General features: G+C 38.2%; 3 protein-coding genes across 4 annotated transcripts; 1 reads left to right on the forward strand and 2 right to left on the reverse strand.

The window, feature by feature from the left end:
• Positions 1–1,225: 1,225 nt before the first annotated feature.
• Positions 1,226–2,127, reverse strand: LOC112166486. Its single transcript, XM_024303351.2, has one exon. It carries the CDS (start codon positions 1,926–1,928, stop codon positions 1,488–1,490), a length of 441 nt encoding a protein of 146 aa, XP_024159119.1. The 5' UTR covers positions 1,929–2,127; the 3' UTR covers positions 1,226–1,487.
• Positions 2,128–4,830: 2,703 nt separating this feature from the next.
• Positions 4,831–8,408, forward strand: LOC112166656 (2-succinylbenzoate--CoA ligase, chloroplastic/peroxisomal). 2 transcript variants are annotated; one of them, XM_024303530.2, is made up of 10 exons: positions 4,831–5,578; positions 5,662–5,734; positions 5,818–5,989; positions 6,108–6,206; positions 6,583–6,680; positions 6,841–7,034; positions 7,110–7,237; positions 7,315–7,676; positions 7,831–8,045; positions 8,143–8,408. In XM_024303530.2, the coding sequence occupies exons 1-10, from the start codon at positions 5,379–5,381 to the stop codon at positions 8,270–8,272; spliced, it is 1,671 nt and encodes a 556-aa protein (XP_024159298.1). In that variant the 5' UTR covers positions 4,831–5,378; the 3' UTR covers positions 8,273–8,408. The 2 variants fall into 2 exon arrangements, with proteins under 2 accessions (XP_024159298.1, XP_024159299.1); XM_024303531.2 differs by lacking the exon at positions 8,143–8,408 and having other exon boundaries at positions 7,315–7,738; positions 7,831–7,972.
• Positions 8,409–8,425: 17 nt separating this feature from the next.
• On the reverse strand, positions 8,426–14,549 carry LOC112166655 (WPP domain-associated protein). The gene is made up of 6 exons (XM_024303528.2): positions 14,301–14,549; positions 11,279–13,921; positions 10,264–10,390; positions 9,495–9,596; positions 8,895–8,970; positions 8,426–8,787 (listed from the first exon to the last, which is right to left on the reverse strand). The coding sequence occupies exons 2-5, from the start codon at positions 13,801–13,803 to the stop codon at positions 8,911–8,913; spliced, it is 2,814 nt and encodes a 937-aa protein (XP_024159296.1). The 5' UTR covers positions 13,804–13,921; positions 14,301–14,549; the 3' UTR covers positions 8,426–8,787; positions 8,895–8,910.
• Between the last annotated feature and the right edge of the window lie 279 nt (positions 14,550–14,828).

The following is a 14,828-nucleotide window of genomic DNA, read 5'->3' on the forward strand; positions in this document are numbered from 1 at the left end:
TGATTTCAATGAAATTGTTATTTCTGGTGGACAGGAAAGAAAAAAAGAAAAGAAAAGGAAGAGTTACCCTTTATTTTGTTCAGTGACTCCAATGAAATTTTTACTGTGTAGCCTCTGAATTGGAGACAAAAAGTCAAAAGAATAGAAAGAAAGGAAAAAAAAATGTGGTGGGGGGAAGGGTATTGTGCCATAAGTTAGAACCAAATTTGTTATTCCTTGACTCGTAAGTTCTTTATATTATACCTCCAATTCAGGATTTTTCATTTATAAAGAAAGAGATTGATGTTACGACTTATGAAATATGGTCGGCGAGTTCTTGCTAATTGAAAAAATGGTGGAGAGGATTTATTCTGTTGTAGTTGTGCTTTAGAAAAGGGGAGCGAATCCAATTCTTGTTCAAAGATTCAAAGCAATCAACCATTTCTTTCTGTGGTTCTTCATCGTCATTATCATTTATATTCATGCACAGGACCCCATCATCATCAAGATTATGGATTAAGTCCATCTTTAAGCACTGTTCAGTGGTCCAGAAACTAATGCAATTCAACAATGTGAGCTGGATTTAAGCTATACCAGCCGACAATCTCCTTCAATTTCTTAATAATTGTGATTTAAGAATTATATCCTAGCTTATGAATAAATACCACTTAGTCCAGAACCCAGACCACCGACCCTCTTATACCTTGCAATCAAAGTGGTGGTTGGTTCCATTATCTTACAAGAAGTAATAGCATCACTATACAAATTTAATGAGGCACTGTTGCTTGACAATTTGTATATGGTTTCCGAAAATGATTTGAAAGCAACTGTAGGTGGATTCGATTCCCATTAAATTCAGATCTAATCGATAGATTAAGACATTCGAGATTTCATAAAGTACAGAATACTTGACATATTCTATGTAAAATGTTATCAAAAATATCACAAATTAGATTCAAACTAAGTAGATATTAAACCGATTTTCGTTTTCTTTTAAACTTCACGACGATAGTTTAGTGTTTCTCCCACATAATCAATAACGAAGCAATGTACACTTTTAAATCATGATGACCAGAGTTTGTAGCGCCAAGTGATTAACAACATTTACCTATCCAAGATCGAGTCCCCAATATTGTTTAATAATAATGTGTATTATATATTTATATTGTCACATATATTAAATAACATACATACAGTCTAGTGATAAGTCATTTCTGTCCAACAAAATATCAATAAAGATTTCAAATTCAAAAACTATCTCCAACATCAAACTGATGTGATACATACTAAATCAGAAGAATTTCATGAAATGTTTCCTAATAATAACCGATCAAACCCAAACTTCCCAGAAATGGGACTAATCAAACATCTCAAAACCTGATCTACCTTTAATTAGTTTATTTACATATACATGAAAAACATAAAATTAGCAAATAGCAGTGGAAAATTAAAGGGAAACAAAAAACAGAGATCCGACGAACCCGTGATTATTGCGTCATCACCAAGCTTCAGGAAGAAGGAAGGGATGAAGCTTTGCGCTTTCGGTACCTCAAGAGATAAACAAAAGCGGAGGCCACAAAGAGAACGACACCTGTAATCCCACAAATCAAGCTCACCACAACCAGCACGTCCCTCACGTGATCCCTCCCCCGCCCACGTGCGTTCACTCCCTCCCACCACGACGTGTCGTTCGAGTTCATCGCCTTCGGCAATGCCACCCCTCCCGACTCTCCTCCCCCTCCTCCTCCTCCTCCTCCTCCTCCTCCTCCGCTGAAGAACGACTTCGCCTCCTCCGGCGCCGCCGACGTGTTCCCCGCCGGCGTGTACACCAGGCCGTGATCGGAAGGCCGCAGCTCCCGGGCTTCCGATCCCATCGCCATCACCATCACCATCACCAACGCCGTGATCGTTGCGCTGAGTTTTACTGAACCCCCCATCTCTCTCTTCATCTGTATTCTTCAGACGCGAACGGTGAAGTTTTAGAAGAGTGGTGGGGAGCTGGGAAGTGGGTTTTTGGGGGAGTATATATGGAGAAACTGTGGGGGGGGCTTGTGGTCTGTTGTCGGAGACTGGAAACCAGTGAGGGGAGAAGAAGAGAAGTGTTTGTATATCTATATATATATATATATGATGAGTGGGAGTGATATAATATATTGATTGATGTTGTTTTCTCTTTTCCTTTTCCTAAATATATCGCCGTCTGGTTTTTTGTCGACTAATAGTAGACTACAGACTACTACGCCAACAACCATTGAGCTCTCACACTCCACCAACCTGGAAAGCACACGGGTTTTTTTTACTTTTTACGGCTTAGTTGAAAGTTGAGAAATTTTGTCATTGAAATTTTTTGGTGGGAAATGGGAGTGTCTTCTGTGTTTAAAGTTACTATGAGATTATAAGCGATGACTTCATTTTGTTATATAATTTATCAAATACTTGATGTTTAGGGTTATGGGGATATATCCGTCGATTGGTTTAAACGAGCTAGATACCTTAACGATCATCAATTTGGTTGAAAATTTGCAGAGATGATCTATACACTAGTAACTAAAAAGTGAACGGTCGAGATGTGGATATGCGACCAAAAAGCGACCCAAAACTCGAAGTTCACACTTTAATTTCAAAGCGGAACTCCACTCTGAATAAAATATGTGTGTGTGTGTATATATATATATATATATATATATATATATTTTCAAAACAAGATGGAGAGATTTTCAACTCACAAAGCTGCTAGATTTGAATCTCATATATTGTCCGTGAGCATGGTCTCTTTATGTGATTAAATGATGAGCTTTTTGGCTCATGTGGTATTGAAAGAAACTTCAATGCAACCATATTTATTTTAATGTTTTGGTTTTATATCTTCTCGATGTATTTTTCTTTAAAAAAAAGCAAAGTTTTTTCTAGCATGATCGAATTATAGACTCAAAGTCTTCGACTTTGACTTATTAGAAATAAAAAGATAAACTTGAATAAAAATGAGGCATAATTTGCAACCATAAATCTTAAGTAGAGTGCAACAGTAATTACACTATAGTTGGGAGGATGAAATTACCTAATTGAAGAGGGTAAATGTTTAGTTATTCTATTGAATAGGTATGTAACAGAAAGAGTCAACGGTGGGTGGGCATGATTTAACTAGTTGCAACTTTTTGTTTGTGTCATGGTGAAGCTTGTGCTTTGTATAAAGGGCGGTTGTTTGGGGTCTCATCATATAAAGTTGGGGTTTTAGAAGGAAAAGAATAGTCTTATTTCATCTCTGACCTAAAAGTAAAGGAGTAAATTATCATGTGACTCATCCTTCAATTATTCATCTGAATATGAAAGACCATATGCGTTATGGCGCTTTATATCCGGACTCGACTTAGAGGTTAAGTTTCATATATCTTATAATTAATATTTTCTTGGATTCTCAAATCATCTTCAAACTTGAATAATTAACACTTGACCTTTTGGAGTTGGGTATAGTGTCCTATTCAATTTCATTAGTGGAAGAATTAAGTTACACTAACTAAACTACAAGACTACAAGCACAAAAGAGAAAACTACAAGATGAAGAAGCACAAAAGAGAGATCTTAGTGCTTAAACGAACGCTCTCCCTGCGTGTATGAGTTTAGGCCGACCCATTGGCAATGTTCGATTGTTGTTGGCCGGTTCTCTCCAATATTAGAGATTGTTTGCTAGGATTTGTTGGTTTCACGGCTCACTAATGAGGGTGGTCAAATTATTCATCTGAGTTATGGAATTAGCATTGAAATCATTAATACGATTGAGCACAGCAGTTCAAAAAATCTTATAATATCTAAACGTAAAAATTTTTTGCACGGAATTTGTAAAGTAAATTTTTTTTTTTTTTTTTGCGTAAGAGTAATAATTAAATATCAGATGGCTAATGCATCGATCTTTCAACTGTCTTAGATGGGTTATAAGAAACTAAAGAAAGAAAAAAGGTTGAAAATTAGTACTGCTTACATGTGTTTTTCTTGTTTATCATTAATCCGGTTTTTTTTTTTTTTGAGTAAAAAGGCCATCCCATTATGTAATTTAGCAAACAGTACAAAAACGATCCACCCCTGTGAGGTCGATAGAAAGAACCGTTTCGTGGAAACTACTACAAAGCCATCCCTAATAAAAGAGCAAACAAACTAGTAATCTCCTAGCACACCCACCTTTTAGGATTAAGCCCAAAACAACGAAAAGTAGAACCCAACGAGGTCTCTCTTTTCGTTGCGATCTCTTAACTCAATACAAGAAAAGCATAAGCATATTCCTCATAAACAAAAGAGGAATTATGATCAAATGAAAAAAAAAAAAAAAAAATGTAACCAAAAAATTAAAAAAAAATTAAAAAATAAAAAGCCCAGAGACCACTTGGAAGCCCAAGAAGCCCAGATTGGAGAAACCGTAGCAGTCTCCACTAACGTTTCCAAGCCGCCAGCGAAGAGTTTATTGTCCACGCCGCAACCCTCAATCCGACCCAGCACCTTCATCGTTGGCAAGATCCAACGCACACTCAGAGATGGCACTGCACCGGCCAGCGCCATAGCCACCGCTGGAACTGAAGACCACGTCAAACAGAGACCAGCCCGAGGCAAACTATCGCCTCCTCCATCGAAGACAAGATACTGCGCCAACATGAGCCAAAGACAGCCAGTTGGACCTGCCCCGAGATTTGCACCACTACCATCATTGGAGTACAACGAGGAATTGGAGAAGAAAACGAAGCCGTCAGCCCACCAAAATTCACTATTCGGACGCACACAGACCCGCCGCCTCCAAGCACCACCATCTCCAAAAGAAGCAATCTGGCCGCCGCACCACTCGCTATCATCACCATCAATCGACGGATCAAGAGCAGATCCTTCCTCACTATCAAGAAAGCCACCAAACCAGATTGGAACAATCAGAGTTCTAATCCCAATCCCACCAACATCACCTCCTCTAACCGAAGAAGATAGAGGTGGACGAAGAGATTTGTCGCCGCCGCCATAATAGAGAAGCAAGCGATAAGTGTTCTCGCCGCCGCTCACCGAGGAGACGAAACGACGATGAGAGAGAGAGAGAGAGAGAGAGAGAGAGAGAGAGAGTCAAAGGCATAGGGGTTATTATATTTTTAGCTATATCATTAATCCGATCTTGACTCGATCGTTACACAAAAAGTCAAAACTCAACTGTTTAAACCTGGCTTTTGAGCTCGAACATGATAAGATAACTTGTCTTGTTTTCTTTTGGTCGTAATTATATCATGATAACTGGCTATCTGAAACAACGTACATATGATAAGATAACTGGATATCTCATCTTCCAATGACATTTTTGCTCTCTACTAGCTCCATAATCACACACACACACAGAGCTTAGAGCTTCAAAAAATCACAGTTGACTCCCCATAGAAATGGGTACTTACTCAGACGCCCACATTTGCCACTGCCTGAACCTCTTATCCACTCTTCGTCGCAACTCCGTGGTCACCGTCGCCGGAAACCGGCCAAAGACCGGCAAGGAGTTCGTGGACCGCGTCATGGGTCTGGCCCATGGCCTACTTCAACTGGGACTCCAGTCCGGTGACGTCGTCTCCATTGCTGCCTTCAACAGGTTGTTTACTTTGCTACCAAGCACTAAACTTTTAGATTAATTTCCAAGAAAGTACTAATCTTTGGTTTTGTTGCGATCATTAGTGAGTTGTATTTGGAGTGGTTACTTGCAATTGCATATGTTGGTGCTGTAGCTGCTCCCCTTAATTATAGATGGGTAAGTAGTAAATTTCAAGCTATAATATATTGGTTCTTACTGTTACTGCAGTTGGGAAATCACCAAATTAACCCTTTTTGCAGAGTTATGAAGAGGCAGTTTTGGCAATGGAGGTGGTGAGGCCTGCAATGCTGGTTTCTGATGATAGCTGTGTATCATGGTATTCTAAGCTTCAACAAAATGATATTCCTTCTCTAAGGTGGCATGTTTTGCTGGATCCTTCCTCGGATTTTGTAACGGCTTCGATTGTTAATGGTGTGTTTCTATGTTATGCAGTTTCAATCAAATTCATGACCACATTATCAGAGAGCCTTGTTTGATTTTGCTAATTGAGTTTAATGTGTTACTTACTCTGCATTGTTTGTTTGGCCAGTATTAACTACTGAAACAATTAGAAAGCAATCTGGGAGGGATGCATCATTGGATTACTGTTGGGCACCTGAGGGTGCTGTTATCATTTGCTTCACTTCTGGTATGAACTGGTCTTATATATTTAGATCCTGATTTTGAGATAGTGGGCATCAATAACATTTATATGTAATTATTATTATTTTTCTTTCTTCGTAATGTAATTAGTTTTTTTGATAACTTGATTGATGCCATATTGGAGTTTAAAACTTTGAATCCATATTTATAGCAATTGAAAATTGTGTAAAGTTGATCGATCAACTCATGAGGAATTGCATGGAACCAAATCACAAGCATATGATATGCAGCGTATCAAATGCTAACCCTTAGCTAGAGGAATTTGTCTTACTAAAAGGTCTTTCATGATTATGTCCCAAAATAAAAAGGACATAGTTTAGAAGAGAATTCTGTTTTGATTATGTATGTTATGTCCTACACAGGAACCTCAGGAAGGCCAAAGGGGGTTGCCATAAGCCATTCAGCCTTTATAGTACAGTCCCTAGCAAAAATTGCGGTCGTTGGCTACGATGAGGAAGATGTATGCATTGTGTACTTTATATAGCTATGTAATATAAAAAGTGTGTACTACTGATATTTGGATTTGAATTCAGCGTAGAAGCAGCAGAGTTGAACCACAAATCTGATTAGCTGAAGGAATTGAATGAGCTTTGAATATATAAATGTGTGGTTATTTGCAGGTGTATTTGCATACTGCTCCACTCTGCCACATTGGTGGTTTGTCATCAGCACTAGCAATGCTCACGGTTGGAGCATGCCATGTATTTATACCTAAATTCGATGCTAAATCTGCCATCGAAGCCATAGGACAACACAATGTAACTTCTCTAATCACAGTCCCTGCCATGATGGCCGATTTAGTTTCTACATTCAGGTAAATAATCAGTGTGCTTTGGATAGTAGCATTTTAATTCATTGTGTTGAAACAGAGTGATTTAACCGTGCTCAGGGGAAATGATACATCTAAATGCATAGAGACTGTCAAGAAGATATTAAATGGAGGTGGAGGTTTGTCAATTGAGCTCACCAAAGCTGCCACCAAATTGTTCCCAAAAGCTAAGCTTCTCTCAGCTTATGGTGAGTCCCTCATGTATGGTCGTTTAATCGGCAAGAATCTCAACCAGTCTTACAAATTTGCTCTTGTGGCTTTGTAGGGATGACGGAAACGTGCTCTTCACTGACCTTCATGACCCTGTATGACCCGAAAGTCGATCAAAGAAAATCGCACTCAGTAGATCAAACAAGAGGTATTTGTGTTGGCAAGCCTGCTCCTCATGTAGAGTTGAAGATCTGCGCCGATGGGTCTTCTGATGTGGGGAGGATATTAACTAGAGGACCTCATGTGATGCTTAGATACTGGAATGGAAGTCTCGCAAATGCAGCTGCAGAGTCCAGCAGTGGAGTTTGGCTTGACACAGGTGACATTGGATTCATTGATGACTATGGTAACGTATGGCTTATAGGACGAGCAAATGGTCGAATCAAGAGTGGAGGGGAGAACATTTACCCTGAAGAGGTGATCATCACACACGTTGACTATGTGCACAAGTTACCATGATCACAGATTGGAATTTCATCGTATGCAGCCATTGTGTATAATGTTTCATGTAGAAGATTTCATGTTCATTCTTTAACACTACAGATGCAGTGAAAGTTGTTCAATGATACAGGTAGAGAGAACCCTATTACGACATCCAGGAGTTACCGGCGTTGTTGTTGTGGGAATTCCAGACGCTCGTCTCACGGAAATGCTTGTTGCTTGTGTTCAAATAAGAGAAAACTGGCGATGGGTGAATACGAGTACCAAAGACTCAGTTGCAAATCAAATGCTTCACATTTCCAGTGAGATCCTTTTGCGATACTGTAAAGAAAAGAATTTGACTGGGTATTTCTCTCTCATAGATTCTTTGCTATTCAGATTCCTCAAATCCATGTACTATTACTATATGGTGGTTTACGTGTTCTTTATCAATCTTTCGCAGGTTTAAAATACCAAAGAAGTTCATTGTATGGAAGAAGCCATTTCCGCTCACAACGACTGGAAAAATAAGAAGAGACCAAATGCGGGGAGAAGCTATGTTGCATCTGCAATATTTGATTAGTCATTTATGATTCCCTTTTCTACCTTCTCATTGTTAAATGAAGGTAAAAATACACTATTTTCATGATTGGAATCATGACCTCATTCAAAATTGGGATTTTTGTTGTGCAACTAAAATGAAATTAGAAACATGGGGAATTTATTCTGAGATTAATCAGACGAAATGAACATGTAACTATGCTATGTAAAAAGCCAAAATATCTATTGAGCTGGCAGACTGGCACATGTACAAAACAGACTATAAACCTATACAAAACAGGTGAAACTTGAAACAAAAATTCCTAGGGTATGGAAGAGGAGAACTTGTGCTTTACAACAGACGAGGGTTTTACCTCGGCAACTAGACAAAAGGACTGTAAAGAAGATTATATTTCACCTAAACCAAGCTCACCAAGTGCACTGCCAGTACTGGTAGCAACTATTTGCATCTCTTTCTCTTCAGCAAATTTGCTTCTGCAAAAGGTTTGGCATCACATATAGGAATTATAGTTCTCACCAGACTCCAACTCTTTCAAGCATTTCAAATCTGTAGCATTAAAATGCAGAACGATTAAGCATAGGAACCAACAATATCTAAAACAACTATGGATCATATTATATCAAATGACATGGTTAGAAGAGAGAGAACATTACCAAGTCAAAGGGCAGATCAAATAGATCTAATTTCTGCACTTAATTCCCTTCTTACCAGCTTCAAGATCTCAGTTATCTGAAAAAGCAAGAGAAAAGGCTGGATTAATACAGATCTTTTTTCTTTACATATACACACACAACTGGGACTTTAACAGTGATACTACTATGTTAATTAAGTTCATAACCTATTTGCTCTAGATTTATGTAAATTTGGTTATACTTTAGTTACTATTATTTAATGTAAATGAGATCCATATCATCATGTAAATGTAGTCCATATTTTCAGTAAACAAAGATGTTTTTTCATCTAGTCTCAAAGTCCGTTATCAGGCACCACTACATTCACCTTATGTCATACATTTTCATCTGTGCCTATTAGATTAGTTGATGAATTACTCATTAGTTTTACTATTTTTTTCATAGTTTTTATATTTTAAGTTTTCATGGTTTCCATTGATTTCTACCAATATTTCTATGGATATCAAATACATGCAATAGTATCTCCACTAACACCAACATTTTCATCCTGGCACACAGTCCCCTAAAATATAGAACACATAGAGCTAACATGATCACGGGGAATAGAAGAAAGTGTCTTACTCCAGGATAATGCTGCAATATTGGTGAATAATGATCAAGGGCAATGTATATTTTTTCAACAAGATTCAACAGAGTGTCCACCTCATCCCCCAAAAGATCAACCTGAAATCCAAGGGTATGTACATTATATACACTTCAAAGATAAAATAACAGGGGTTATTCATATTTTATAGCATAGCTAAGTGATTTAGAGGATATACATGACTTGTTGCATGTAAGAGGCAAGCATGCAGATAATAGGTAATTAGGTATACAAATTCAGTCTTTTTAATCTACTTTAATCCATCACATATATATTACCAAGAAGTTCCTAAATGCTTAGGAAATTAGATAAAAAATAGCCAAGTCATGGTACATGTTCAAAGATAATACTAAATAGTACAAACTAAAGCTTAATACTGGTAAAGTGGTAAGGAAGGCTGTCTGTGTGTGTGTAACTACGTATATATATTACCATTAAGTTACTTAATGGAACCTAAGAGAAGTATTTAAAAGATGGCCATGTGATAGTAGATGTTCAAAGACAACCTGATATAATACAAAACTAGGGCTTTACACTGAAATGGAAGGCATATTGTGGCGAATGAGGAAAGATAACTTCCAATTGCATATCAAACAGTGCGTCTCAATTATATGCAATCAATTCAGTTCCCTGAGTTCCATAGCATGCAACAGAAATACAAGGCCAAGAGATAAAGTTGAAATACGCGCGCGTGCACACACGTGTGTGTATGTGCGCGCGTGCCTGTGACCTGTCTACTATACATACCTCAGCTTCAGCTTTCTCAAGGTCAGAACATTTCTTTTCAAATCTCTGCTTGTACAGCAATCCTCGTCTTACAAGTACATCAGCTTTTTGTTTAAGCAAATGTGATTGAGAAGTCAAACTTTTCAACCTGAAAACACGACCATGCAAATAAAATCAGAACTTTACAACTGAGCTCTAAAAGTCAATCAGAATTTCTCAAGTCTTGTAATTCAATCTAAAAGTCAATCAGAACTTTACAAACAAAACAGAATTCAAACCATGAAAATGAAAAATGAAGCACCAGACGATGGAGACATCACATCCTCAACGTGTATCTTTCCTTTGCACTGCAAAACCCCTTGTATACTTATTCCTATCTAATGACCCTGCAGGCTCAATTTTCTGGGTATGCCAATGCATTTTAAAAGATAAAGGCACTAAGGTTGAGTTAAAACATAAGTAGGTGTTGCTCATATATCAAGCCTTCAAATTAAAAATTTTCAAGGTAACTTCATTGGATTGATGCATTCTATGAGGAAAAGATAAAGAGTCGACATATGGCCAACTAAGACCAAATAGCAAACAAAGACCAAGGGACACTGATGCAGAAGTGGAGAGAAAACACAGTAGAAGAAAGAACCTAAAGTGGGGGTAAACTTGATTTAGAACTTCTCCAATGAACATACTGAAATCTCATATCCTATTATAATAAAGCCTATCAAAATAGGCCATCCATAAATAATCAACAGGAGTCAATGTAAAAATTGTCAAACTTTCTGGATTCCATCCTAAAACGTTGTTACCTGACTAAACAAATTGGCCTGATACATAACAGTTCTACCTACATACCTACCTCTTTCCAGGTACTCAAAAAATCAGAGAACTATCTAAAATACATGTCTGGACATGTGGCTTTGAATGTAGGGAAGTCTCAAGAAACATACAAGACTGTAGGATCAATTTTATATACAGAATTACAGCATAAAAGGCATAGATAAGAAAAGCATTCAAAGATAACAAAAGCTGTGCAAAGTACCTCGAACATTTTCCTGAAATATCTCGTGTCACTCTACATTCGAAATCAGTAAACGCTTTCAATAATCCACTGACATAGACAGCTATTGATTCAAATTGTTCACTAAGCTCCCTTTCTTTTGCTTCGAACAGAGATACAGCATTCTGCTTCTCTTGGTTGACATCAAGAAGCCTCCTTCTATCTTCCTCAACTTGCCTCAACTCTTTCAGAGCTGCTTCAAGTTTTTGTTCTAACTTACATATGTCTGCCTTGTGTCTTTCATTTTGCTCCAACGCTTCAACCAAATCACGCTTTGCAGCATTGGACTCTTCAACGCTTTCTGAAATCAATTTCTGATGTTGACACATCTCACCCCTTAAATTTTCAACCTCTTGAGCAGCTAATTCATATCTTTCTTTTTCATTTGCCAATGCAGCAGCTGCATCTCGTGCCAACTGCTCCCTTTCTTCTCCCAGAAAAAGTACTTCTTGCTGTAATCTCACTTTGTTTGCAACCTCCACTTCTAATTGTTTTTCCTTTTCTCGTTTGTCCATCTCCTGCAAAACCCGAAGTTCACATTCCTCAATATATTTAATGTTCAGTTCATTGAGTTTCTCCTCAGCATTCTTCAAAGCATCTTTGAATATAACACCACATAGTTCTTGCGTGATGATGAACTCCATATTCAAATCTTCCAATTCACATCTGGTAGCAGGTTCAGCTTCATGAAAAGCTTCTTTGAATTTGCTTTTGTAAATTTCATGCATAATACTATTCTCCACCTGTGACTCTTCAGCAATGCATTTAATCTCATCCACCACTTCCTTGACAATAACAGCAAATAAATCTTCACCAATTAAAGCTTCAATACGCGCATCTTCCATAGCTGCTTTAATATTTCCAGCTGTTTTCGATAACTTTGCCTCAGCCAGAGAGTGTTGTGACAGGTTCTCTGCAGCTTCAGAAACTTGTAGTGAAAGGCACTTAATTTCTCTCTTCTTATCCTCAAGCAAATCTCTGAGTTGGTGGTTTTCTGAGAGGAGTGATTCCACTCTATCTTTCAAGCTGCTAAGACTTTCTTCATTGCTGCCAAATGTATGAGGAAGAAATATAGCTACTTCCCCCTTTTCTACAAGAATTTCATCTACTTTAGAAATCACCTCAGATATTCTCTTTCTCAACATATCCAACTCCTTATTCTTCTTTATTGTTAGAGAGGGTCTCCTTTCTCTCAGCAATTCCCTCCTGTGGCTGAAATGCTGCTCGGTCAGATCTCGTATTTTTAACTCATGGTTTCTCTTCAATTTAGTAATCTCATTCTTACAGTGGCTTATCAATTCATCTTTTGACATATGCGTAAGCAAGGCAGGATCCAAATGTTCTTTCATATTTATTTCTAACTCATCATGTATACCATTTTCTTCCCAAAGGGACGAAGATGATGATGCTGATGGTGATAATGTTGTTGCTGTTGTTGTTATTGCTGATGGTAATGATGATGCTGATTTAAGATTGTTCAATACCTCGCGGTAAGAACCGGCACCCTTTTTACCATTGCTACTCTCTTCTTCACCTTCCAAGGATCCATGAGAAGATAGCTGCCCATTGTCAGAGACAGATAGTGATTTAGAAATAGCATCTAATTCATCACGTATACTTGATATCCCTTTGATCCTTCCATCCCAGTTCACATTTTTTGCACCAGAAAAGCAATCCCACATGTTTTCTTCAACACTCCAAATACAATTCCTCATCACAAGCGCTTCAATTTCTCCTTCAATTTTTTCTTTAAACTCCTGCTCCACCTGCCACTCATATACTGATGCCTTTGACAAGTGAACCATTTCTTCCACCTGTTGATAGACACTTTCTATTGTAGTCTTTAGACTATCCAAGGTTCTATCCACATTCCACCTGTCAGATACTTTATCTTGCAGTATGTCACCCAAACCAGAACTGGAACTAATCCTCTTCATTGAATTACGCCCTCTTATGCTATCAATTTCTTTTTTGAGCTTCTTGAATTCCTCATTAGTAGTCCCTCTTAAGTGGACCAAAGTTTCTGCTATTCTATCATGCCCAGCAACAGCTTCAAGGGAAGTAGGCTGCTGCATTCGATCTTTGCTACCCATATGAGTAAGTCCGTGTTGGGTACCTCTTGACTCTCGGAGCATTACTAAAGACCCCGAGAATTGGTTCTCATCAACACCCACGTGATAAATATGTAACATTTCCTTCAATTTAGTCACCTCTTGTTCTTTCTGAGCAATTTTCTCAGCTGCCTCTTCTGTTACTGCATTCACCATACCCTTGATGACCGAGTCACTCACCATCCTTGATATGGTCAACCGTTCGTTGATATCTTCCATGTAAGAGTCCAAATCCTCAAGAAGATCAACATCCGGATTCTCACTTTCTTTCACACTATAATTATGCTGCACCAACCCACCATTGCATGATACAAAACCATTACGCATGACCTCTAAACTCTCCATCCCACCATTGCACGATTTAACATCATTATCCATGACTTTTAAACGCTCCATAGCCTCTAATGTTCTTCACATATATCGAAATAACATCACCACCAAGTACCAAATTACAGAAAACCAATCACTAACTTAAGCCACCAGAACCGTCAAAATACCGTGCACACTCACAAAACTGCAAACATTCAGCAAACAAAATCATAAGCACACCCAGAGATAATCATGAATCACATTAAACAAAGAAGCCCCAATAACTCTAATCCTTTCTACTCAAAATGTGAACCAAATTACAAAGACCCTCTTGGGGGCCAACCAAAACAATAGATTCTATTCTAGTCTTTTCATTTCCATCAGCCTTTGCCCATCTTAAAAATTTCTCCTTTTTAGTTTTTCTCACCAACCAAACACAGCTCAAACACCAAAATGAACTATAAATTTCAGCTCTTTACTATTTTCTCTGACAGCCCAACTTGAGCTTCCACTAAACTAATTTCAGACAAGAACAAAGGAGCAATTTAAACAACCCAAAATGACAGAGCCATAAAGCCACTTACTTGCAGTGAAGAAGCTGAATCCGGTGATGGAGCTACCCTCGGCCAAAATCAACGGTCAGGGCGTGTTTGAAATCCCGAGATGACCGTTGGATTCGGGAAAAGCTGCTTTCTTTGCACAGAAAGGTTTTCTGATTTTCTGGGGGTTTCTGGTTAGGGTTTATGGATTCTGGGCTGAGAAAGAGGGAGGGTTATTGGATTTGGTGAGCGGGAGAGGGATTGGAAGCACTTGGCTCCCAAATACTGTTTCAAATTACGGGAATTGCCCCTGTGCCCTGACTTTTGCCTTGGAATTGCTGCGTCAATTTTGGGAAGTCCTGTCCCGTGACGTCAGCGTATAAAAAATTTGTTTGTATTGGTCCTCCCCTCCCTATTATTATCCCAAACAAAATAGCACAAAATTGCCATATATCCGTTCTTCCTGATTGCAAAATTTTACTTTTACGTAGAAAAATCATCAAGTTGTTCTACCCTTGAGTAATTAGATTAGCTCACTACTACAAACATTTTGTAAGTCGAAGGTTTTTGAGT

The sequence above is a fragment of the Rosa chinensis genome, chromosome 5 (assembly GCF_002994745.2).
Source record: "Rosa chinensis cultivar Old Blush chromosome 5, RchiOBHm-V2, whole genome shotgun sequence".
In the NCBI taxonomy this organism is placed as follows: domain Eukaryota; kingdom Viridiplantae; phylum Streptophyta; class Magnoliopsida; order Rosales; family Rosaceae; genus Rosa; species Rosa chinensis.